The following is a 27,639-nucleotide window of genomic DNA, read 5'->3' on the forward strand; positions in this document are numbered from 1 at the left end:
CTTTTGCACTTTGGGACCCGATCTTTGTTTTGCCAACTAACTCTCGAACGCTCTTATTTAATACTGTATTTTAATTCCATAATGGCAGGAATCATGTCTAAAATTCTGTCTCCCCCATAAAATCTAGCAGAATGCTCTGTACACACAATAAAAAATGTTTGATAACTGAATGAAATAGGATTTTCTTTAAAGGAATGCTCTATAGCAAAAACTTTTTTGGAAAATTTTTTTAAAAATAAGTGACCACTGACCTGTCAGAAAACATTCAAAGGGAAATAGAATAAAGAGTCTTAGCGGATGGGAAACTAAAGAAAGCCTGGAGAGGCCATAATCTAGCCTCTAAGTCAAAAAGACCTAGGATCAAGTTGTACTTCCAACATCCCTCAGGCTGTGTGACTCAGAACAAGGTATTTAACTTCTCAATGCCCAAGGCAATACTATAAGATTAAAAATTCCAGAGCAAGGGTTTGTATAGGTTCACCAAATCCCTAAACCAATGGAATCACTGGTCCAACCATAAAAAAAGTTCATATATTTTTCAGAGATATTGATGACCTCCAGGAATAGGGAACCTGCCTAAATACAACAAAGGGTTGCACTTGAGGACCTAGAGGGCCACACGTGGCCTCAAGGCCTCAGGTTCCCCACCCCAGTGACCTACCAATGGTATCAAATTCAAATAGAAAGGAATAATCTCTCATACACTGACTTAGAAAACCACATATTAGCACTATCCAAGTTAAAAATTGTATATTAACTTATTTGTGTTAATTTCTCAATTACCTTTTCATCTAGTTCAGACGGCACTCTGGTACACTCTGTTCTGTCTGTTTCCAGAATTCTGCCCTGAAGTCTAGATTTTTGACACCTCAGCCCTAGCCTACTTAAAGAGTAACTGAAGTACACTATTATAATACTGGAATTATTATGAGTAAATAAGTTTTTCCAAATCTGTCATACAAATCAGATTCCCAACAGATACAGTTGGAAGTTATCTTACAGATAACTAGCATAATCTCTTCATTTGAAAGATAAGGAAACAAACTCAGAGATTAAATGACTAACCCAATGACAGAAATCTGATTATTGTTATAAAAAACTTGGGACTCCAGAGAATAATGAAACACATCTCTCTCCTCTAAGTAGAAGAGTGGGAACTATCATTATAGAATGTAGCATGGTATTAGTATGTGAGAAAGTTTTACTTAACTTTTTTTTAATTGAATTTCAATTTTTTTTTCAGTTAGAAAAGGTTAAAGAAGTGGGATATAAAAAAAAAACAATAAAACTATTTTAAAAGAAAACAATTTTTAAAAAAGAATTACACAGCTAATTAATGGCAGAGGAAAGCGCTCCCCCCCCTTTTTTTAAAAAGATGTGGTATTGCTTCTCCTGGATATTCTCTTCTCTCTAGGTTTTCAGGATACCACTCTCTCCTGCTCCTCCTCTTACCTATTTGACAGCTACTTCTCAGTCTGGATCTTCATTCAGGTCACATCTACTAATCTAGGGAGTCTTGGGCACTCTTCTCTTATCCCTCTACTATGTAACTTCACTCAGTTACCTCACCAGTTACCAGAAAGTCAATGAGCATCTCTTTGCTAACAATTCTCCAATCTACTTACCCAGTCCTAACTTCTCTAATAACCTCCAGTCTTTGGATGAACAAAGAAAATGAATTCAGTTTGGGACATGTTGATAGATGTTTACAGGACATCTAGTTTGTGATGTTTAACAGGTAGTTGAAATCTGCCTAGTCTGTCCCTCAAATTTTTAATTTCAACTACCTTTTAGCTAAGTTACTAGCAATAACATCAAGCTTTCGACCTTCCTCCCCATTCACCCAATATGATTATATCAACTAATAAGCATTTATTAAGCATCTATTAGAATGTCAGATATTGTGCTAAGTACTAGGGACATAAACAAAGAATAAAACAAGTCCTACTCCCAAGGAGCTTACTTCTAAAGCAGGAGATACATAAATGTATCATACACCATAAATATGAAGTGAACAGCTACAACTATATACAAAAGTAGTTAAATACAAGGGAGTTTGGAAGAAAGGTGCTATCAGTGGAGGAGTCTAAGAGTATTCATGGAGCTTTAGCTTGAGCTAAAGAGAGGGAAGGTCTGGAGGAAGATAGGAAGGGAATGAATATCAGGTCTGTAGGCAAGAAAAAAGAGTCCTAAATGAACAGAGATAAGGCCAATTTAGTTGGGTCTCAGAAAGTAGGAGGGGAGATCCACTAGGACAAGAAAGATAGCTTGGGGCCAAGTAATATAGGGCTTTAAATGCTAAATAGGAGTTTGTTTCTTATCTTAGAGGCAATAGGAGTAGTTTGAGTAGAGGAACAACTTTTAAGTAAAATAACTTTGGTAGCATTGTGAAGGATTACCACTGGAATGGTAAAAGACTTGATACAAGAGGACAACTGTTCTAATAATCCAGGTGAGAGGTGGTAAAGGTTTATAAACTAAAGTGATAGCTATGTCAGTGGATCAAAACAGTTAGGAGCAAAAGGCGTTGTAGTAGTAAAAATATCAAGATTTCAGAGTGGTAGTAAGGAGGAGATTAAGGAAAATACTTTTACTTAATCTTAACTGAATACTAATAAATTCCATGGCCTCCACCACCAAACAGGACCAACAGAAGAATCCACAAATTTTTAGTAATAAAATAAATACCAAACAAAATCTACAATTAATTACCATTGCCATTTACTCTTAGTAAAGCTTATGAATCACAACATATATACCAAAAGTCTTAATAAAACCAATCCCTTGCTAACAAACATCAGTAATGCCCATTATAATCTAACTCTTCTTATTTCACACATTTGGTAAAATACATTCATTCAAAGGCTTCAGGTCATATAAAAGACTCTATAATCTGTATTAATTCTTATCAATTAGAGAATATATCAATAACAAACAGGCAGACTGCTCTATTTTAAATAATCCAATGATTGATCTTAACAGCAAACTATGATTCTTGGTTACATAACCATAACATAAAAGTATATTTCACCAACTCACTCATGTCTGATGAGAACCTTTCCTGCCAAAATTAGTCTTCTAGGGTAAGAACCTAAATTCCCTGAAGAACTTCTAAAAATGCTCCAAATGATAGGATTGTCAAACATTTAGTAGACATCACTGTCTCCTAAAACTCACGTACTGAAAAAAACTAGCTGTTACTAAGTTTCATAAAAGGAAAAAGTAGATAGGATAACTTTATAATAAATTATTTTATCTCGATAATAGTATTCTTAAATTCAACATGCTATTTTGTTTCTAATAAAAAGGTTCAAAAAATTATTCTCTAAGTTCAAAAAACAACAAAGTATAACATCAGTAACAGCAGACTTATACCAAAAGAAGACCACTGTAAGAGAACAGGTTTCTATGTATAATTCCACAATAAACAACAGATATCATCATTTTTTTATTTCAACTCAAAAAATTTCATCTTAAAGGCAATATTTCAAATACTGCAGAACAGGAACAAAATCATCAGTGTAGTATTATTAAATGGATATCTTGGTGTGAAAATAATGATCACAGTAATAAAGTAGTAATCATTTTTTTCACATATACATTCTATACATTTTCCTTTCACAATCCTTAGACTTGTTTGTTTAGCATATATAAAAATTATAATGTGGAGTTCAAATGTTTTACTATTATGACTTCTCCAAAAAAATTAGCAAAATATTAAAAAAAAATACCTCTATTGTAGGATGAGTGTTATGCTTGTAAGCAGTATATAAGGGAAACTGAATCTGAAAGATTTTTGCCACACATAGCAAGAGTTTTTCCTTCTCATCTGTACTCCATAAATTAAAAGGATCAGAACTCTTCGTAGACTCCTCCTCCGTCAGGCTACAAATCCTTGTAGAGTCTAATTTTTTCTCTGATTTTTGTCTTTCTATATTTTCTTCTTCATGAGACTCTCTTTCTACATTCAATGGCTCCTCAGCTTGATTATTCTGATCTTGCCATGTTGAATCTATGTTAATAGTGCAATGTTTACAGAGCTGGTCCCGAAGCGCTTGAACTTGGGCAATCACTAAGTTAATGAGAGCACATACTACTTGGTTAAAAATCTCCAAGTGCTTATACTCCTTAAAGCAGCATAGACATTGCCTGAAAAAGAGAAATCAAAAAATATATTTTTCCGTTAATAGTTATGAATTATAATTAAATCATAAATATGTATAATGTTAGAGAAACACTGAAAAGCTCTTTCCTTAATCAACTGTTTCCTTAGTTAAATGACTGAGAAAAACATACAAAATTTAATAAACTTTGGTAAGCCTCTAATGTGTGCTAAGCACTGAAGAGACAAAGACAAAGAAAAAAGTCCCGACCAGAGACAAAGAAAATAAAAACATCTAAAGGGCACCAGTTGCTAAAAGCATTAGCTGAAGATTTTTAAGTAGACTTTTTATTAAGATTGAACCAGAAATGCCACCAAGATAACCACATAAAATGAACTACATAAAACAACAAAATTCTAACCATGTTAGACAAAATATACATTTCCACACCCCTATAAGGCCCCCAAAAAAAAATTCAAAAGAAAAGGATGACATAAACCTGGGAGAAAGAATAGATACAATGCGTGAAAGAATTAGGATACAAAGAAAATACAACAAAAGTGTATGGTCTGATGCTGAGTGAAGGGAGCAGAACCAGGAAAACATTGTACACAGTAACAGCCATGTTATGAGATGACTAATATTGATAAACTTAACCCTTCTCAGTAACACAAGGATCCAAGACATCCCCAAAGGCGTATGACAGAAAAAGCTATCCACAACTAAAGAAAGAACTAAGGAGTTTGAATGCAGATCCAAACATACTATTTGCTATTTTTCTTCTGTTGTATTTTGTTTCCTCTTTCTGCTGGTTCTTCCTATTCATTCTAATTTTTACTTACAACATCACTAATGTGAAAATATGTTTAATAGGAATATATATATGTATAGCCTATATCAGATTGCATGCCATGATAAGGAGGGAGATGGGGAGGGAGATGGGGAGGGAGGAGGAGAAAAACTTAAAACTCAAAAGCTTATGGAAGTGATTGTTGATAAGTAAAAATAAATTAGAAATTTTAAAAAAAATTTAAATAAAAAAAAGAAAACAACAAAGGAACTAAAGTTATCCAGATGAAATTTATAATGGATAAGTTTTGAATGTTACAGTTGGGTTCAAAAATCTAAATGTACAACCAAAGAATAGGCCCAAGGAGATAACGTAGAAAACAGTTCTTGTGAAAAAGACCTCAGTATTCAGGGGGACTTTCAAGGCAACAGTGTGATGTGGCCGTCAAAAAAGCTAACCACACTGCAGATTATATGTACAAAAGTTTAAGAACAACAACTAGGGTTCTACCTAAAAAAATAAAACTTTCTATTGTACAGCAAACAGACTAGTATCAAGGGACAGAGGCCTGACCGACTGACATATATTACCTATGACTTTACTTTTACCAGCAACATATATCCTACTTGACCGGCATAAATAAATACAATAATTCCATGAGCACTGCCAGCTAAAGATGGCCTTACATTTATTAAAATGGCAAGAATGTGGCAATAATAATCATAATCATAATCATAAAAGTGAAGGTGATAATATTTTTTACCTGTTTGTTAACACCGGCTCTTTGCATGGAATATTACTTCAATAATCCTGTGACCCATTACATCACTGAGAAATAAATACAAATCTCAAGCACAGAATGTTCATCAATTCAACTTCAAATGCAAAAAGATTCATTGTTCAATAAAAACTATGCTAGTAAGTTTGTTTTTAACCTAGGCAATGCAGACATTCTGACTACCTATGGTACTTCAGCTCATTCCATTTCCAATATTTTTCTCAAATACGCCTACTGCTATGAGGATGGAAGTCCCAAAGTTCACTACAGAATAGAGAACTCTTATTTTTAACAGAAGTCTCCTATTTTTTTTGATCATGTACATCTATCAGTAATAAATAAATAAGCAAATCCGAGCACAATGACCCTCCCCCCAAGCATGTGTGTGCTTACATACACTCATTATTTACATGACTATAAGACTCACTGTCCAATCCAAACAAAAAAAAAAAGAGGGGGATGGGTTTGGAAGGCAGAAGACGGAAAGACATTGGAAATGAAAGTAGAGGAGTCTCACTCAACAGTCACTGTCCTGTAATATAGGGGCTACCATCCAAGAGGAGACAGTTTTCAGGCAAGAACTGATCTGGGGGAGAGGGAGTAGATATAGAAGCAATAGGGAGAGAAGAATTTTCCCAATAGCAAGCACCTTCACAGATGTGGTGAATGCCTAAGTAGCAGTTGCATTAACTGATCTTAGGAACCCACACCAGAGGCAAAATGGATGAAAGGCAGGTGTGAGTGTGTTTGAGGCAAACCCACATTTGGCTATTACAAAAAAGATAAGAGTCATCTCATTTACCCACTCTCCAGTACTCCACGTACTTTCATTACTATAGGGAATTCCGGATAAGGAAACTCCCTCTGCCAATGCAAATCAGCTCCTGCTCTGTAGTTTCTGAAATTTAAAAAGTCTAGCTTGCCTAAAACACTGAGAGGTTACATGACTTACCCAGAAACTGTGTCAGAAAAGGGACTTAAATCAATGTCTTCCTGATTTTGGAGGCCAGTTCTCTATGAAATATACCAAAGATACTCCCTAGGTCCTTTCTTACCAACCTAGAAGATACTCAAAACTACATTAACTACATACATAGTCAGTATAATTCTAGCTGTATCAAACTAGTTTGGACAAGAATGACAATAATAACAATAGCCAGTTTTACACAGCAATTAAGGTCTCCAAAGTACTTTACATGTTAACTCATTTAATCCTCACAAAAACCCTGGGAATTAAGTGCTAATATATTATTATCCCCATTTTATTGATGAAGACACAGGTTAAATGACTGGCCTGACAGGGTCATATACAATTAATACATATCTGAGGTAGGATATGAACTTAGGTCTTCCTAATTCAAAAAGAAGTTCCCAAAGTGGGCAATACCACCCCCTGGGAGGTGGGGGGGGGAGAGCCTTGGTAGTAGACACTGATGTAATGGGGGGGGCACTGAATAAAAATAAGTGGAAGTGGAAGCATAGGAAAGAGAAGAAATTTTTGAAAAACCATTCATACGTGTTTCGTCTGTTCTGTAAGATTAAAGTCATAATGATTACATTATCTTCCAAATAAACACACAAAACACAAGCTATATCTGATCAGTGGGTCAAGTTCGCCGACAGGTCTTAAAAACAAGCAAGTGTTGGCAGGTGAGCATGTTGCATTGTCAGAAAGTCCAGCATGCACTGGCAGGAATATGTTCGTGTAATGAATTGTTTACAATATGATATTATACAGTTACATGTTGCCTCATCCAAATTTCAATGCAAGAAAAAAACCACAAATTTACAAAAAAAATTATTAAATTGAAGATGTCATTTAAAAATAATTTTTTTTTGAAATGACACAAATTTCAAAAAAATAATAATAATAATTAAAGGGTGAAAGATTTCCGGGGGGGTGGGGGGTGCTGAGTAAATTTGGACCCACTCCCACAGGAAAGTTCTATATACTTTTCAAAACCAGGTCACAAAAGTTGTAATCTGATGGGTTAAGAAGTACTCACACTACCAATCAGCAATTTGTATTCTTATTAAATAATAAACCCCAAATCCGGGGCCACGAGGTGGCACAATGCACAGAGCACTTACCCTGGAATCAGAAGGACCTGAGTTCAAAATCTACTTCAGACACCACACTTACTAGCTACGTGACCCAGGCAAGTCACTTAAATCCAAATGCCTCACAAAGAGGAGGAAAACTAAATAAATAAATAAACGAATAGAATGAGAGTAGGAAATTAGGAAGAGTGATCCTACAAAGCTCAAAAAGGTTTAAAAGATGAAGTCGAAAACAAACTACATAAATCTGTCACACAAAGGTCATCACTATGAAGCTGGCCAGATGATTTTTTTTCTGGTCACAGTAAATAAATATAACCACCTTCCTGAATGTAATGTAACATAATCTACATAGATGGTCAAAGGACCTACTACACCAATGAGATCTGTGATACCAGAAGTAATAAAAATAAGTTACATATATGTAAGAGCAAAAGCACGTGTTAATAATAAAAATTACCAGATTTTTTTACATTATAACAAGTCTATAATCAATGCTACCATATATAAATGGAATTTTATTGCCACATAAAACAGAATAAAGCATGTTTTATTTGCTTAATTCAAGTAAACATGAAATATAGCTACCAACTATAACAAAACGAAGCCCAGGTATTAAAAAAAAATTAAAAACTGCAACAAAGGGGATGTTTTTGTTATTCCAATGCAATACTGTTAATTCTCTTCGGTCCCAACTACATTGGGATAAATTAGTAATTGGCAACTTTTTATAAAAGTTGTTGATATTCCAGGGTAGGATTCAGTTTTCCCTTTGGTTAAAAAAAAAAATATGTCAAACTAGGAGGGAGTATAAAATAGCATAAATTCTAAATTAGTTCACTTTATAAGTGTTATTTATAGTTTAAAAGCTCGCAGATTTCAAAACTAAAGAAACAATAGAGATCACCTAGTCTAAATGCTTTTCCAAAAATTCAAAAATCATAAAAAGTTAAACAGCTTGCCCAAGGTCAGAGAGTCAGAGAAATTCAAAAGCATGTCACAGGATCACAGAACCCAGATTTAGGGATATGAGGGATCTCAGAAGTCATTTAGTCAAATCCTTTCATTTTAAAAAAGGAAAATTAAGGCCCAGAAAAGTTATATTACTTGTGCAAGGCCACAAAAGTAACCAGTAGGAAATGGCCTTGGGCTGAGCTTTGAAGAAAGCTGTGGGGTCTGGAAATGTTAATTATAGCAAAAAGAAAAGAAAATTTAAAATGGCAAAGAGGAGGTAAAATTAAACCTCTCTGAAGACAACCTGGTAATTTAATCAGAAGGGCCTAGAGAGTCACTGAGGACAGTTAGGTGGCACAATGCCAGGTGTGGCATCAGGAGGATCTGAGTTCAAACTTGGTCTCAGACACTGACTGGCTACAAGACCTTGGGGCAAGTCGCTTTATCCCTCTTAGCATCAATTTCCTCATCTGAAAAATGAGCTGGAGTAGGAAACAGGAAACCACTCTAGTATCTTTGCCAAGAAAACCCCAAATAGGGTCACAAAGAGTCTGATATGACTGGAAAATGACAGTAACAGTCCAATCCACTCTTTTTATATATGAGAAAACTGAGGCTCTTTTTACACACAAGAAAACTAAGACCTAAAGAGTTTAACTGAAATGACTTACCCAAAACCATAGGTACAAATTCCCAGAGGCAGGAAAGGAACTTAGAATCTTTAATTCCAAAGCAATATACTTTCCATTCTATCACAACAGCTTGAGAAGAGACACTTCAGAAGATGCTAAATGTCATATTAAAGTATTGGAAAGGTCCCTACATTACAAACATAAGGTAACCAGACATAAGTTGAGAAACAAATACAAAATGCTTTCCTACAAGATTTCAAGTCTCTGGCAATCTGTCTCTCCCCACTATTTAAGTCCTATCTTTTAACAGCCTTCTTTGAAAAAAAAAATCTGAGGCAATTTTTATCAAAACCATTTTTAAAAGAAAACTGAAACTTAAATGTCACTAAAACACCATTTCAAAAAACATTTCCAAGTTCTTTAATAATATGTAACATTGAAGTTATGCAGCTGGGATTTATGCCAGGAATGCAAAGACAGTTTAGCATAAGGAAAACTACTAACATAATTGATTATATCAATAACAAAAGCAAAAAATCATATGATTATATCAACAGATGTAGAAAAGGTTTGACAAAATACAACATTCATTCCTATTAAAAACACTTAAAAGCACAAGTATAAATGGATTTTTCCTTAAATTGATAATAAGCACCTACCTAAAATAATCAACAAGCATTATTTGTAATGAGGATAAGCTAGAAGCCATCTCAATAAGATCAAGAGTGAAACGGGGCAGCTAGGTAGCCCAGTATATAGAGCACTGGGTAGAGTTGTATGACCTTGGGCAAGTCACTTAACCCCACTGCCAACTCTCCCCCCCAAAAAAAATATGAAGAAAATCCAGCCTCACAAACATTGTAGCCAGTAAAAGGAAGAGTATTTAAAAAAAAAATATGACAGCTCAGAGCTGCCACCTCAGAGATCTGACCTGGTGAGCCCCGTCCATCACTGCTTAAACTGCAAAAATGTCTGACAAACCAGATATGGCTGAGATTCAGAAATTCGGTAAGTCTAAAATGAAGAAGATAGAAGAGAAAAACCCACTGCTTTCAAAAGAAACAACTGAAGAGGAGAAGCAAGCGGGTAAATTATAACAAAATCTGCCCTGCCAATATGCACTGTACATTCCACAAGCATTGCCTTCTTAATTTTGCTTCTTTTAGCTGTTTAACTTTGTAAGATGCAAAGAGGTTGGATACAGTTTAAGTGACTGTGCTGCCCCTTTCAACATCAAAAGAATAAAGAACTACTGACATTGAATTGAATGAAGGTCAAGCCATCTGCCTCTCCTGGCTAGTTTGGGTCCTGGTGGCATTAAAAAAATTTTTTTTTAAAAAAAGAGCTTGTATGCTGGTGAAAAGAAGAACCTGGGTGGGACTACAGTAAATCTAATTAACAGTAAAATATAAAGCTGTACCAAGGTACTGACAAGCTATAAAATGTAGTTAATCAGAGTGCCATTTTTTTTTGTTCAAATGATTTTAATTACTAGAGAATGCACCATTTTTAATATGCAAATAAAAAGTTTTAAAACTTCAAAAAAAATTTAAAAATTTAGAGTGAAACAAGGATGCCCATTATCACCAATATTATTCAATCTTGTATTAGAAATGCAAGCAATAGGAATAAGAGAAGAAAAAGAAACTGAAAGAATCAGAATGGGCAATGAGGTATTAAACTATCTCTTTTTGCAGATGATATGATGACATACTTGGAAAATCCTAGAGATTCAACTCAAAAACTAGTTGAAATAATTAATAATTTTAGCAGGATATAAAAAAATATATATATCACCAACAAAACCCTGCAAGAAGAGATACTAAGAGATACCCCATTTAAAATAACTGTACACAGTATAAAATACCTAGAACTACACCTACCAAAACAAACCCAGGAACTATATAAACATGATTATAAAATTGTTTTTATATAAAGTTAAATTTAAATAACTGAAGATATAGTAATTGTTCATGAGTGGGCAGAGCCAATATAATAAAAATGACAATTCTACCTAATCTATTTATTAAATGCCACCCCAATTAAATTATCAAAAAGTTGTTTTAACGAGCTAGAAAAAAAAAGAATATTCATTTGGAAGAACAAAAGGTCAAGAATATTAAAAGAATTAATGGAAAAAAGTAAAGGAAGGAGATTTAGCAATACCATATCTTTTTTTATTAATTTATTTTGATTTATCAATACTCACTTTCATAAGCTTTTGGGTTTTAAATCTTTTTCCCTCTCCCTCCCCAAGACAGCATGCAATCTGATACAGGTTATACATATATATTCCTATTAAACATATTTTCACATTAGTGATGTTGTAAGGAAGAATTAGAACCATGAATTAGAACCAATAGGAAGAATCATCAGAAAGAAGAAACAAAACAAAACAGAAGAAAAAGCAGTACCACATCTTAAGCTGTATTATAAGGTGGTAATTATCAAAACTATCTGGTAGTGGTTAAGAAACAGAAAGATGGATCAGTGGAACACGACAGACATACAATAATACCCAGTGGTAAATCATTACAGTAACCTTGTATTTGGCAAATGTAAAGATTTAAGCTTGTAGGATAAGAATTCACTATTTAGTTAAAAACTGTTGAGAAAACTGGAAAGCATTCCCCAGAAACTGGGTATATACATCAGTATTTTACACCATTTATCCAAGATAAGGTCAAAATGGATGCATGACAGCTACAAAGGGAGATATTATAAGAAAATTAGAAGAACATGGAACATACTACTTATCAGACTTATGGATAGAAGAATTTATGAATAAACAATAAACAGCATTGTGAGGTATAAAATAAATGGTTTTGATTATATTAAATTAAAAAGGTTTTGTAGAAATAAAACTAATGTAGACAGGATTAGAAGGAAGTTAAGAAACTGGGGGAAAAATTTATACAATGTTTCCCAGATAAAGGTCTCACATCTCAAATATACAGAGAATTTTGTCAAATTTTTAACAATATGAGTCATTTCTCAACTGATAAATAGTAAAAGAATATGAACAGGCAGTTTTTTGATGAAGAAATCAAAGTTATCTCACAGTCATATGAAAAGATGCTCTAAATCATTACTGATTAGAGAAGTACAAATTAAAACAACTTTGAGATATCATCTTACACCTGTCAGATTGGCTAAAATGATAAAAAGGGAAAACGACAAACGTTAGGAGATATGGAAAAATTGGGACACTAATACACTGTTGGTGAATGTGAACTGATCCAATCATTTTGGACAGCAATCTGGAATTCTGCCCGCCTTTGACCCAGCAATACCACTATCAGGTCTGTTTCCCAAAGTGATCAGGGAAAAAGGAAAAGAACCTACATGTTCTCAAATACTGAATTGGAAATTGAGAAGATGCCTATCAACTGGGTAATGGTGAAACAAATTGTTGTATATGATTGTGATGGAATCCTACTGTGCTGTAAGAAATGATGAACAGGTTGATTTTAGAAAAACAGAGAAAGACTTGTATGAAATAACAATGTGAAATGAGCAGAACTAAGAAAATATCATATACAGTAACAGCAATATTGTTAGAAGAACTACGGTGAATGATTAAGTTATTCTGAGTATTATAAATGCCCTAATCAACTACAAAGGATCTATGAAGGATGATGCTACCTAACTGCAGAGAAAGAACTGATAACTAAAAGTATGCATAGTATGCTTATGTAACATATATACACACATCTGTGTCAAATGGTAGCCCTTCCCTGGTGCAGGGTAGGGAGGGAAATAGTTCAGAACTTAAATTGTAGGGGGCAGCTAGGTGGCGTAGTGGATAGAGCACTGGCCCTGGAGTCAGGAGGACCTGGATTCAAATTCGGCCTCAGACACTTGACACTTAGTAGTTGTGTGACCCTGGGCAAGTCACTTGATCCCATTGCCTAGCCTGCCCCCCCAAAAAAGGGGGGGGACTTAAAATGTAACCCAAAAATGTTTTTTGAATAAAAACAAAAAAGGTATGCAGAGGAGGTGCACTGAGAGTTAGCATTTTTGCCTAGCTCATGGCAGATCAAATTCTAATCAGGAAAACCAAGACAAAGTCACCATGCCAGACAAAAGCAGCTTGAGGACATAAAAGAGGTCTATGGACACAAGGATGGGGGAACCAGCCAAGAACAAAATAGTGGGAGCATTTCAATGCTCAGGAATTATAAGAGAACAAAGACCTAACACCAGGGGAGTTGGTACTAGGTAAGAAAATAATTCCAGGGAACCCCTGAATCAGCATTGAGAGCAAGAACAAGTACCATCTGGCAACTCTGTTACCCATTATCCAATTCCAGGTCACAGACTCAAGATGGAGAGAAACAGTAGCAATCAAGAGAGGGCTGAGTGAAAGGGGCCCAAGGTGTATAAAAAGAGTTCCAAAAACTTAAATGTATGACTCTGGCAGGTTTGGGAAAAGATTTCTCCCCATATCACACTCTTTCAGAAGTTCCCAAATACTGAGGACCACAGATGAAGACATGAAAGTAGCACAAAGACATAAAAGAGAGTAGAGCTAAAGCTAGACATTCCTCCCAAGAAGTGAGCAGAGACAATACTAACTAAAATCCAAAGTCAAGTCCAGGCAGGATGCAAGACTTAGCAAACAAGCAAAAAAAGAACCCCTTTATAAAGACCTCTTCTGGTGACAAGAAGCTCAAAATACAAACACAGAAGACAAATGACTCGAAAACACTTACAAAACAAAGACTCAAAGAAAAAATGCAAAATGGAAACCACAATAAGAATTGCCAGAAGAGTTAAAGATGGAAAAATTATTTTTAAAAAAACAAATGAACTCTATTCTCCACTCTGCCTCAGATAATATAGCATTCTTCCTTATTCAGCTCACCTACATTTAGTTTTAAAGCCATTAAAGTTATACTGGGAAGACCAAAGGAGCAAGAAACTACCGTCTTTGATAATTCTGGTTCATGGCATTTTAGTTTACCATGTAATTGCACATAGAGTTTGCTTCTGGTTCAGGATGTGTGATAGGGGAGGGATGGGGGTAGAGTTTGATCTTAGCCAAGTTTTAAGATAATAAGTTTTAAGTATTTCTGGAATGTCTTCCCTTGAGAATTCAATATTCCCAAATTCCAAGATCACAACAGAAATTCCATCGGAAAAAAAAAATTAAAAAAATTAAAAAAACAAATGAAAGATATAGAAAGAGAATTAATAGCTTGTAAAAGAAATACAGAACCCTACTAAAGAAAATAACTCCTTGAAAAATAACTCCTGGCAGGGGCGGAGCCAAGATGGAGGAGTGAAAGCAGTGACTTGCTTAAGCTCTCCTCCAAACCCCTCCAAATACTCATAAAAAAATGGCTCTAAACAAATTCTGAAGCAGCAGGACCCACAAAAACACAGAGTGAAACAAATTTCCAGCCCAAGACAACCTGGATGATTGATCAGAAAGGTGTATCGCGCCAGGCTGGGAGCGCAGAGCAGCATGGCCTGGGCACGCAGGCTGCAGCGAACCTGGAGCACGCCTCAGAGGACTGAATCTCCGGCAGCTCCTCAATCCACCAATGCCAAAAACAACTGAGAAGGTCAGTGGGAAAAGTCTGTTACTGTCCATGCTGAGAAAGGAAGGCGGGCTCTCAGCTCCATTCCCCAAGAGCGTGGCGGGGGGGGGGGGGGGGGGGGGGGGAAGAAAAGCAGCTGCTTCCCAAGCTTCCGGCCCACAGACTGAGGGGGAATCCAGTGGCTGATCAGAGAGGGATCACAGAAATCTCTTTGCCAGTGCTGAGGCAGGAATCTCTTGCTTTGCCCTTGTTTGGATCTGGGTCACAGTTCTGGGCGGAGGTGCTGGGGTGAGGAGGGGCGCTGGCATGGTGGAGCTTGTAGTGGCTGTGGAAAGGAGCCCCTCCTCACAGTTACAGGACAGCCAGAAAGGAGTACCTGTGGTCACAGGCCAGGAAAGGAGTAAACACCTCGCCCCTTATCATACCATCTTGTGAGAACTGAAAATTTACAGGCCCCTACAAGTATCTCTGAAAACAGCTGTACAAACCCCTGAAGCTTGGGACAATACATTCTCCACATTGGAAGCAGACTCTCACCTTAACAAAGAGTTTAAAACTCAAGTAATTGGCCGGGATCATGAGCACGCAGCGCAAAAAGAGTCAGACTATATTATCTTACTTTGGTGAAAAAGAAGATCAAAATATACAACCAGAAGAAGACAACAAAGTCAAAGCTCCTACATCCAAAGCCTCCAAGAAAAATATGAATCAGTCCCAGGCCTTGGAAGAGCTCAAAAGGGATTCTGAGAAGCAAGTCAGGGAAGTAGAGGAAAAACTGGAAAGAGAAATGAGAGTGATGCAAGAAAATCAGGAAAAACAAGTCAACAGCTTGCTAAAGGAGACCCAAAAAAATACTGAAGAAAATAACACCTGAACAAATAGCCTAACCCAAATGGCAAAAGAGGTCCAAAAAGCCAATGAGGAGAAAAATGCCCTAAAAAGAAAAATTGGCCAAATGGAAAAGGAAGTCCAAAAGATTACTGAAGAAAACACTTCCTTAAAAATTAGGATAGAGCAATTGGAAGCTAGTGGCTTTATGAGAAATCAAGACACTGTAAAACAAATCCAAAAGAATGAAAAATTAGAAAACAATGTGAAATATCTCACTGGAAAAACAACTGACCTGGAAAACAGATCCAGGAGAGAGAATTTAAAAATTATTGGACTATCTGAAAGCCATGATCAAAAATAGGGCCTAGACATCATCTTTCAAGAAATTATCAAGGACAACTGCCCTGATATATTACAACCAGAGGGCAAAATAGAAATTGAAAGAATCCACAGATCTCCTCCTGAAAGAGATCCCCAAAGGAAAACTCCTAGGAATAAAACAGCCAAATTCCAGAGTTCCCAGGTCAAGGAGAAAATATTACAAGCTGCCAGAAGGAAACAATTCAAGTACTGTGGAAACACAATCAGGATAACACAAGATTTAGCAGCTTCTACATTAAAGGACCGCAGGGCATGGAATATAATATTCCGGAGGGCAAAGGAGATAGGATTACAACCAAGAATCACCTACCCAGCAAAACTGAGTATAATCCTTCAGGGGAAAAAATGGTCATTCAGTGAAATAGAGGACTTTGAAGCATTCTTGATGAAAAGACCAGAGCTGAATAGAAAATTTGACTTTCAAATACAGGACTCAAGTGGAACATGAAGAGGTAAACAGGAAAGAGAAATCATAAGAGACTTATTAAGACTGAACTGTTTACATTCCTGCATGGAAAGATGATATTTATAACTCATGAGACTAGTTGGAGGAAAAAAATTATATGTATGTATATGCAGATAGATAGATAGAGGGCACAGGGTGAGTTGAAGATTAAGGGGTCGTATCTGGAGAATAAAATTAAGGGAAGAGAGAGGATTATACTAGGAGAAGAAGAAAGGGAGAGGTAGAATGGGGTAAATTATCTCACCAAAAAAAAACAGAAAAGAAAAGTCTCTTACAGTGGAGGGGAAAGGGGAAGGTGAAGGAATGAGTGAATCTTATTCTCATAGGATTTGGCTTAAGGAGGGAATAACATACACATTCAATTGGGTATGGAATTGTCTTACCCTACAGAAAATAGGGGGAGAAGGGGACAAGAGAGCAGGGGATGATAGAGAGGAGGGCAGATTGGAAAGGGGTAATCAGAAGTAAATACTTCTGAGGAGGACAGGGTCAAAAGAAAGAATAGAATAAATGGGAGGGCAGGATAGGATTAAGGGAAATAGAGTTAGTTTTTCACAACATGTCTGGTATAGAAGTGTTTTGCATGCACATGTACAACCTATATTGAGTTGCTTGCCTTTTCAATGAGGGTGGGTGGGGAGGGAGGAAGAGAGAAAATTTGAAACCTAAAGTTTTAAAAACATATGTAAAAAAAAAGTTTTCACATGCTACTGGGAAATAAGAAATACAGGAAATGGGGTACAGAAGTCTATCCTGCCCTACAGGAAAATAGAAGGGGAAGGGGATAAGAGAAGGGAGAGAGATAGAAGAGAGGACAGACTAGGGGAAGGGATATTCAGAATGCATGCCATCTTAGGGTGGGGGAAGGGGGGAGATGGGGTGAAAATTTGGAACTCAAAAACTTGTGCAAGTGAATGTTGAAAACTAAAAATAAATTTAAGCCTTCTTTCTGTTTTGTTTTGTTTTTACTTTTACGCAATTGGGGTTAAGTGACTTGCCCAGGGTCACACAGCTAGTGTCAAGTGCTTGGTTTGAGGCCGGATTTGAACTCAGGTCCCCCTGACTTCAGGGCCGGTGCTCTATCCACTGCGCCACCTAGCTGCCCCTGAAAACTAAAAAAAATTTTTTTAAATTTTTAAAAAAATAACTCCTGGCCAAACAGAAAATAATGACCACATGAAACATCAAAAAACACCAGTCAAAAGACTGAAAAAATGGACCAAATGTAAAATATCTCATAAGAAAAACAACTGACCTCGAAATAGATCTAGCTGAGCTAATTTAAGAATCAATGGAACATCTGAAATCCATGAACAACAACATAAAAAGAGTCTACACATGCTATTTCAAGAAGTTATAAAGGAAAATGCTGCCCACATATCTTAGAACCAGAGGGCAAAGTGGAAACTGAATCAACCAGTCAGTTCCTGAAACAAACTACATAATGCAAACTCCCAAGAATATTTTAGCCAAAATCCAGAACTCCCAATTCAAGAAGAAAATATTGAAAGCAGGCAGAAACAAAGGATGAAAGTACTGAGGAGCCACAGTCAGGATCACACAAGATTTATCAGCCAGCTAAAGAAAAGGAGGACATGGAATATGATATTCCAGAAGACAAAGGACCCAGCATTACAACCAATACCTAACCAGCAAAACTGAATATAAATCTAAAGGGGGGGGGGGAAGAGAGAGAGAAGACATTTAATGGAATAGAGGACTTTCAAGTATTCCTGATGAAAAAACTAGAGCCATGTAGAAAATATGACATCTAAACATGGAAATCAAGAGAAACATAAAGAGGTAAATGTGGGAAAAATCAACTAAACAAGGCTGAACTGCTGATATTCTTATATGGGGAGAGTATATATGCAACTCCTAAGAACTTTATCAGCACTGGGGGGTCTTAAAGGGAGTCTAATTAGACAGATGGCCCAGGTGTAATTCTATTATATTGGGATGATCTCAAAAAATAAAAAGGGTGAGGAAGAGATGTACAATGAGAGAAGGGAAGGGGGAAGAACAAGGGAAATTATCTCCCAAAAATGGGGTATAAAAGGAAGAGTTTTTACAATAGAGGGGGTAGTGGTAAGGAGAGAACACCTGAACCTCACTCTCATTTGAGTTCAAGGAGGAACGAATATACATTGACAGACGTAGATCTAACTAAAAGAGAGAAACAAAGAAACTACAGTTTGCTAAAAAAGATATCACAAGCAATGTATTAATATAAATATCAGTATGGAATATATATGTATCAAATGACAAAGCATCCAAATTCTTAAAGTAAAAGTTAAATGAATTATAGTAGGAAATAAAATTTACCCTTCGGACTTATATTTAGACATAAAATAAACAAGAAAGAAGACACTGTATAGAATTTTTATAAAAGTTTGATATGACAGACTTCTGTAAAATGGGAATAGAAAAGAACATACCTATTTTTCAGTTACGCATGGCACTTTCACAAAAACTGACAATGTATATTAGGGAATGAAAACCTCACAAACAAATGCTGAAAAACAATTATTAAACATATCCTTTTCTGACCATGATGCAACAAAATTACATTAAAGGGCCTTTGAAGTATAGATTAAAAATTAATTTGAAATTAAATAATGTAAGCCTAAAGAATGTGTCAAAGAACAAATTAAAGAAACAATAAATAATTTCATTGAAGATAATAATAACAATGATAGCACATACTAAAATTTGTGAGATTCAAACAAATCAGTACTGAGGGAAAATTTTCATCTCTAAATATTTACAGCAATAAAAGAAAAAGAAAAGATCACTGATTTACTTACACAACTAAAAAAAACCCCAATTAAACATTAAAATAGAAATTTTGAAAAAACCCTAAGTTATCAGTATCAAAAATGAAAAAGGTAAACTCACAGCCAATGAAGAGGAAATGAAGCAATTGATAGAAACTATTTTGCCCAACTATATCTCAATAAAACTGATAATCTAAATAAAATAGATAATTATTTACAGAACTATAAATTGCCCGGATTAACAAAACAGGAAACAGAATACTTAAATAGCCCTAACTTAAAGAAGAGAAGAGAAGAGAAGAGAAGAGAAGAGAAGAGAAGAGAAGAGAAGAGAAGAGAAGAGAAGAGAAGAGAAGAGAAGAGAAATTGAATAAGCCACAAATAAGCTTGTTAAGAAAAATACTCAGGACCAGAAAAACCTTGCAAGCAAATCTAACAAACAGTTAAGAAACAATTAATTCATACACTACATAAACTGTTTTTTTTTAAAAACAGATAAAGAAGAAATTCTTCTAATGCACAAATATGGTCTATCTAAATTAGGGAGAACAAAAACAGAAAGAACAATAGACCAATTTCCTTCATGAATATAGAAGCAAAAAAAATTTAATTAGCACACTAGCAAGGAGATTATAGTATATGACAAACAAAGATTACATACTATGACCAGGCTGATCTTATGCCAAGAATACAGAGTTGGTACAACAGCAAGAAAATTGTAAGCATATCTGACTATATCAACAACAATAACAAAAAACACATTCTTATTTCACTGGATGCAATAAAAGCTTCTGACAAAATAAAATACCTATTTCCTATTAAAAAACACAAAAGCATAAAGAATAAATGGAGTTTTTCTTAAAATGATAAGTGGTATCTATCTAAAACCAAGAATAAGCAGTATCTGTAGTGGGGATGAAGTATTAGACTTTCCAACAAGATCATGGGTGAAGCAAGGATATTCATTATCATCATTAATATTTAATATTGTATTAGAAATCCTACTTACAAGGGCTTGATCTGAGACCAGAGTGATGTGGTGTTAAGGCTGGTCTTTAAAGAAAAAAAAACAAAACAAGATAACAGGAGAAACCTGAACAAGAACTAGACGCAAGAATGATGGCTGTCTGGCAACTGTCATTTACTACTCACTCCCATGTCACAAATCATGTATGTAGAGTTATGAGTGTTGGTGATACACTCAAAGGTTTAAAATATCTACCATGTGGACCGCAAAACCAGCAAATGAATTTACATCAGACACCAAAATTCCTAGCTACATCTATGTGCTGCACAGGAAGTGTTTACTATATATTATTTGGTTTAAAAAATATGCAAACTCAATGATGAAAAATTAACAATATGCTACATGCACTCACAATCATTTAAAAAAATGGAGACAAGACTTCATTATATGTGCTGTGTATTATCTCTAGGAAATTTTCAATAGTCCTGTTTTAATACCTATTTACCTTTAATTCAACCCACTGACTTCGCCCTGCAAATAGTTCACAACATATGGAGAGCTGAAGGGAAAGAAAATAAGACATTTGTAGCCCTGGGCAATGTCATTTTGCTAACCAAAACTTTTCTTTCCTTCTATTTCATTTACTAGCAAAAGTTTTTATAAGTACAATTTTGTGACCATTTGCTCAGGGAATATATGAGCCAGGAAAATTGTGAATTTTGAAAGAGAATTCAGCTCTTTGAAGGGTACTGCTTTGCACTAATCTGAGAAGTATTCTTTTATGCTGTTAAACAGCAGTGGATTGGAGTTAAGAAGCAGTTGAGCTTCAAGAGAAGATAGGTCTCAATGTTGCTGCAATATTTTGCTTAAAGTAATATAAATTCATAAAACACTGTACAAAGCAATATGTCTTAAATTCCAAAATCTATTTAAAAGTTAAATAAAAGTTTTTCATGTTAAAAAAAAATCCTGCTTAGAGCAAAAAAGAAATGGAAGAAATAAGCAATGCAGAAACAAAACTATCACTTTTTGCCCACACGGAAGGGAGGGATTGGTCTTAAGCAAAAAACCAATCCTAGGGACAGCTAGGTGGCACAATGGATAGAGTTCCAGCTTTGGAGTCAGGAGGACCTGAGTTCAAATCCAGCCTCAGACACTTGATACTTACTAGCTGTGTGACCCTGGTCAAGTCACTTAACCCCGACTGCCTCACCAAAAACCAAAAACAAACCAAAAAAACTCCCAATAATGCAAAAAAATATTTATCATAAATCATAAATCTGCTGTCAAGATCTATCAATTTGACATTTACAACATCTCTTAGTATACAGCCCTATTCCTCCTCTGACACTGCCACCACCCTACTCCAGGCCCTTATCACATCTCACTTGGAAGACTACACTAGCCAGTATCTAAGTGAACCTGAAAAAAGATACTCCACCTCTCAGCTCTGGCTGCTTGTCCCCCATGCCTAGAATGTTTCTCCCCTCCCCACACCTCTACCTCCTAGGTTCCCTGGCTTCTTTGACGTAACAGCTAAAAATCCCACCTTCCACATCCTGTAGAATCCTTTCCCAATCCCTCTTAAATGCTTGTGCCCTCCCTCTGGTGATTATTTCCAATTCGATCTATATAAAGCTTGTTGTATACAGCAGTTTGAGAGCTGTTTCCCCCATTAGACCATGAACTCCTTGAAGGCCTTTGTTTGTATACTCAAAGCTTAATAAACATTTACTGACTATTTAACCTGGAGAAGGAAAGATTTATGGAAGACATGATAGCTGACATCAAGGATCTGAAGAGCTAGCATGTGGAAGAGGAATTAAACTTTTTCTGCTTGGTCTGGGACACAGGAACAAGGAACAAAGGGTGAAAACTGTAAAGAATCAAATTTAGGCTTCATGTCAGAAAAAACTCCCTAACAGAGCTATCCAGAACTGGAACAGAATATCAAAAGAGGTGGTGAGGTCCTTGCCTCATTAGAAGTCTCTGAGCCAAGGCTGAACTAGATGGCCAATGAATTCCTTCACACTCTGAAAGTCTACGATTCTATGACATAGGTGTACACACACACACACACACACACACACACGCACATATTACTAGTAGGCTGACATTTACTCCCTTTGGGTATGTAAAAATGTTGCACATACATAATCTAGTTAGACTTTCAAAACAACGAGTGAGTTAAGTACTACATGTAGTGTTAACCCCATTTTATGTGTGAAGAAATTGAGGCTCAGAGATGTTAAGAACATGCCTACAGTAACAAAAGAAGACTTTGAACCAAGGTCTCTCTTCCCTCCAAATCTTGTTCAGTGTATATGTATACAACCATGAATGACAGACACCACAGATGGACAATGAGCTGCTGCAAGAGTTGAATAAGAGGAAGATGTCAGGTTGGAACACATTTGAGAAACTGCCATCTTATTTGCAATGATCCCAACTTATCACTGCCACAAAAGCTCAACTCTTTAACACCCATATCTTCTTAGTAAAGCTATATAAAGCATTCTGAAATGCCACAAATCTAAGCATAAAAATTATAAATAACCTCAAAGACCACAAAAAAGTATGTAGCACATGTTTGTTGTTGTTCAGTCATTTCCAATTCTATGACCCCATTTGAGGTTTTCTCGGCAAAGATATTCGAATGGTTTGCCATTTCCTTCTCCATTTCATTTTACAGATGAGCATGGTGAGTCAAGTATGGTTAAGTGACTTGCCCACGATCACACAGGTAGTCAGTATCTGAGACCAGATTTGAATTGAGGAAGATCGGTATTCCTGACTCCAGGCCTAGCACTCTATCGACTATGCCACTTAGCTGACCCTGTAGCATGTATACATATCACATAAAATATTACCCTTGAAATGAACTGTCAAGAATTTTCCTCAATTATATCTCTAAGAGATCTCTACCATTAGTCTCATTATCTCCATCCTAGTTCAAACCCTCAATGTCTCTGCTCTAAACTATTACAAAAGCCCACGACTGATCTCCCTTCTTCAAAGTTACTTTCTCTCTAATCCATCTTCCACAAAGCCACCAAGCCAAATAAAAATTCCTAAGGCACAGGTCTAATACACACCTCTGGCTCCCTACTGCTTTTAGGAACAAATACAAACTCCTGCTTAGTATTTCAAGACCTTGATAATCTGGCACCAATATATTTTCCATGTTGATTTAACATTATTCCCACTTGTGGATTCCAGCTAAAACAATGCACTTCATTTTTCATCTACATGATATTCCCTCTTCAGCCTCCATAACTTTGCATAGACTATCCCATACAGACCCAGAATGTGTTTCCTTCTCACCTCTGTCTCCCGGAATTTCTAGCTCCTTTCAGAGTTCGTATGAAATGCTATCACCCATAAAACACGTTTCCAAATTCTCCAATTACTACTGTGTTGTACTCCTCCCAAGCCTCAAAAATAACTTGGCACATATTTTACATTTACTTATCAGTATACACTGCCCCAGTAGAATGTAAGCTTCTTGAGGACAGGAACTTTATTGTTTCTGTCTGTATTCTCAGGCCACTGAACAGTGTCTAGTAAATAGAAATAAATTATTAAATGCTGTTGAACTGAAGAAATATAAAAGATATCATTAATGGATTTATAACCTCCCGAAAAATGGGATCATATATGAAAATAAGAAACAACAAACCCAAGTGCTACACTGGTACCTCACAGAAAATAAAAGAGCCAAAGTTCTCTAGTATACCAGATATATTTCCTAGCTGAGAATTTATGTAAAGAAATAGATATGAATTGGATAGGATTAAAAGGCCTGGAAGGATCACAATTTAACTGTGCACCCACACACTGATGAAATCTTATAACCAACCTATAAGTATTTACTTACATTGATATATGATAAAGAAAAAAAAAACCCAACAGGAAAATTCAAATAAAAGTTTCCTATACATCAAAAGCTGCTAAAATACATGTTTCAAGATACCTTTGTGTCCAGGAGTTGATATAAGCAAATATTTTGAGAGTATGTTCCTTTCTGAGTTGCAGTCCATCACCACCTTCAATGTCCGATACTAAAAAAAAGAAAGGGGGGGATACACATTTAGAAATAATAACTGACATTTCAAAACTAAAATCTCAGTTCAAAAATAAAAGTACCTCATCAAATGTTATTTTAGCTCCAAAACAAAATTATTTAAACTATGAAAATTTAGAAAAACCCCAGTTTGATTTTCTGAAGTTACTAAAATTTTCTTGAACTTAGCCTAAACCTTTAACTTAAAACACACTGAATATTCCTGAAATTTCCTTTACAATTTACAAAACACTCTCCTTAAAATTCTGTGAGAACGGCCCTCCCCAGTAGTTTTAACATCATTTTGTAAATTTTAGGAAAGTAAGCCTCAAGAGAATCTGACCAAAGGGATCTGACCAAAAACAGACCTTTTGACTAAATCTACCAATATCTTTCTACCATATTACCTTGAAAAAACTGTTCAATCAAATATTAAGTTAACTAAGTTAATAATATTAAGTTAACAGATAGGTAACACTGGGAGACTTGAGCTTAAATTTTATCCAAAACACTTACTAATGGGGTTACGCTGGGCATGTCAATTAACCTATGCCTGCCTCTGTTCGTCATCTGTAAAATGGGAGTCCCTGAGATAATTTCAGGAGGTCTGTCAGGTTAAAACAATTTTTATGAAAAAAACTAAGATGTCTGAATTTCTAATGTGGTAAGTATACTATAAATCACATAAACTAAAACTCTTTGAGGTCCTTAATTTTTAACAGTATAAAGAGATTCTGAGATTGCAAAGTTTGAGAACTACTAGTCTACAGTTTTTCTGAAAGTTCATCTTTGCTTAGAATTGATGTTAAGTTTGTGAATACTATGCAAAAAACAAAACCAAAAAAACCCACACACTCCTACACTCACCTACAAAAAAAACCCCTTACTTTTTAAAGTGCAATAAAAATAATCTAGCTTCAAATTAAACTACCAGTGCTACTATAAATAAGCTAAAGAGGCAAATACATTTAAAAGCCAAACAAAATTTATAGAGGCTTTAAGGGAATTTTAATTACATGAATATATACAATTCCTTAAATACTAAAAATTACATATGCGTAAATATACGCCTTGCACATAGCACATAATAAATGCTTGTTGACTGAGCATACAGCATTATTTACATAAAAGAAAAAAAATAAATTCAAGATTTTAATTTTAAACATTTTTAACAAAACTTTAATCTCAACACAGTGAATGAAATCTCAACACATAAGCGGGATCTATTCACAAATAAGGAAGAGATAAATCCGAAACACTAGCAATAACTATGCCGATTACATATACTATATATATATTAACTATATACTACTGGGAAGCTAGGTGGTGTAAGACAAAGAGCACCAGGCCCGGAGTCAGGAAGACCAGAGTTCAAATTTAGCCTCAGACACTTACTAGCTGTGTGACCCTGGGCAAGTCACTTAACCCTGTTTGACTCAGTTTCCACATTTGAAAAATGAGCTGGAGAAGAAAATGGCCAACCACACTGTATCTCTGCCAAGAAAACCCCAAATGGGGTCAGAAAGAATGAGACACAACTCAACAACAACAATACTATTGCTTTTCCAGGGGTCTAGACTTGTGATTTCATTGGTGTTGGGGACTCTAGGTGAAGAAACCACCAATACAAATCAACAACTATTAAACAACCTGAATTTAGTCTTAGGGATCTGCAAAGGACATAGGGAGGTTAAGTGACTTGCCCAGGGTCATTCAGACTACAGTCAGTATGTGTCAAGAGTCCAAATTTGAACCTAGCTCTCAATGTGGCACCACATTACTTGACAAGCTAAAACTTACAATATTTATGTGTTAAGGAAAGGAAAATAGAGGTCTTGGTGTAAATTGCAATTCCTTCACATATTCTAATAAGTAAAAGAAATTAAACAGTATGTTACCTAATTGTAATCTTCATCTGAGGATGAAGGTCATTATTCATTTAGCCAAGTGAAAATGGATATATTCAAGAGAAGGAGCTCTATGACCACAGACAAATCACCAAAACCCTGCATTCTTAGTTTTTTCCTCATCTACAAAATAGATTTGCAATGTCTAATTTAAGGTTGTTGTAGGCGAAGCAAATTTCAAACCATCAACAAGGACTGTGTACCAGCTATGTTCTAGGTGCTGAGTTTTTAAAAACAATAGAAAGGTTCTAGCCCTTAAGGAGTTTATATATGGAGGGCAGAAACAACAAGACTCAACAACAAATACGATAGAAAAGTAAAGAAAATTGAGGAGTCAAGGATAACTTTGAGGCTACCAACTTGGGCGACTAGTATTGCCCCCAAAAGAAATAAGGAAGTTAGGAATAATTATAACAACAGCAGCAGCAACAAAAACAACTAATATTTACATATCATCTACTATATCCTGGGCACTGTGTTAAGTGCTTCACAACTATAATCTCATTTGATCCTCACAAGAACTCTTGGAGGTTGGTGTTTTGATTTTCCCCTTTTTTACAGATGATGAAATTGAGGAAGAGGTTAAGTGACTTGTCCAGGGTCACACAGTTAATAAGAGGAGTAGGTCCAGGGAGAAAGATAAGGAATACTGTTTGGGGCATGCCAAGTTTGAGATTTAGATGGACATCTTGGCAATTTGTTCGTATACAAGTAAATCACGAGAGAGAAACCTTGATTACATATAAAGATCTACACAGAGATAATTCTAGACATGGTTACAGATAAGATTGCCTAGCAAGAGTTTAAAGGGAGAATAGGGCCCAGGCCGACTTCTCAGATACATCCACAGTTGGGGAGAGGAAATAATGATCCAGGAAGATACCTGAGAAGACATGGGTCAAAAGTAAGATGCAAAGCACTGAAAAGGCTCACCTTACAGATATACTATGTTATCATTTCATAAAATTGCGCAATAAAATATCAGTTGAGGATACACATACATACAAAATCACAATCTTCAAGCAGTTATATTCTAATTGGAGAATTATGTACAAGAAGTACACAAGTAATAATACCAAATAACTTCAAGAGAGTGAAAATGCTAATAACCATGATCATCAGGAATCAATCACTCAATAAATATTTAGTAAGCACCTGCTAGATACCAGGCACTGTGAAAAGTGCTTAAGGATACGACAAAAGTAAAAGAAAGTCTCTGTCCTCAAGGAGCTTGCTATCTAATGCAGTGACAATAACCAAGCAACTATGAACAAACAAGATACATACAGGATAAATAAGAAATAATTAAGAGAGAGAAAGCACTAAAATTAAGAGGACTTGGGAGATTTTAGTTGGGACTTAAAGGAAGCCAGGGAAGTTAGT

General features: G+C 35.6%; 2 protein-coding genes across 5 annotated transcripts in view; one reads left to right on the plus strand and one right to left on the minus strand.

Annotated features, from left to right (window-relative positions):
* USP34 (ubiquitin specific peptidase 34) overlaps window positions 1-27,639 on the minus strand; it is a 313,170-nt gene that overhangs the window by 217,455 nt on the left and 68,076 nt on the right. For 3 of the 4 annotated variants that reach the window (XM_020985492.2, XM_020985490.2, XM_020985491.2), the window contains exons 2-3: window positions 24,260-24,347; window positions 3,732-4,149 (exon numbers count right to left, since the gene is read on the minus strand). In XM_020985492.2, the coding sequence (XP_020841151.1) occupies window positions 3,732-4,149; window positions 24,260-24,347 (506 nt within the window). The remainder of the gene's footprint in view (window positions 1-3,731; window positions 4,150-24,259; window positions 24,348-27,639) is intronic. The other variant, XM_078149535.1, reaches the window with a different exon arrangement.
* Window positions 10,256-10,415, plus strand: LOC110207728 (thymosin beta-4-like). Its single transcript, XM_078149060.1, has one exon. The coding sequence runs from the start codon at window positions 10,287-10,289 to the stop codon at window positions 10,413-10,415; it is 129 nt and encodes a 42-aa protein (XP_078005186.1). The 5' UTR covers window positions 10,256-10,286.

This window comes from Phascolarctos cinereus, unplaced genomic scaffold (assembly GCF_003287225.1).
Source record: "Phascolarctos cinereus isolate Bilbo 61053 unplaced genomic scaffold, phaCin_HiC Scaffold_2;HRSCAF=192, whole genome shotgun sequence".
Lineage (NCBI taxonomy): Eukaryota > Metazoa > Chordata > Mammalia > Diprotodontia > Phascolarctidae > Phascolarctos > Phascolarctos cinereus.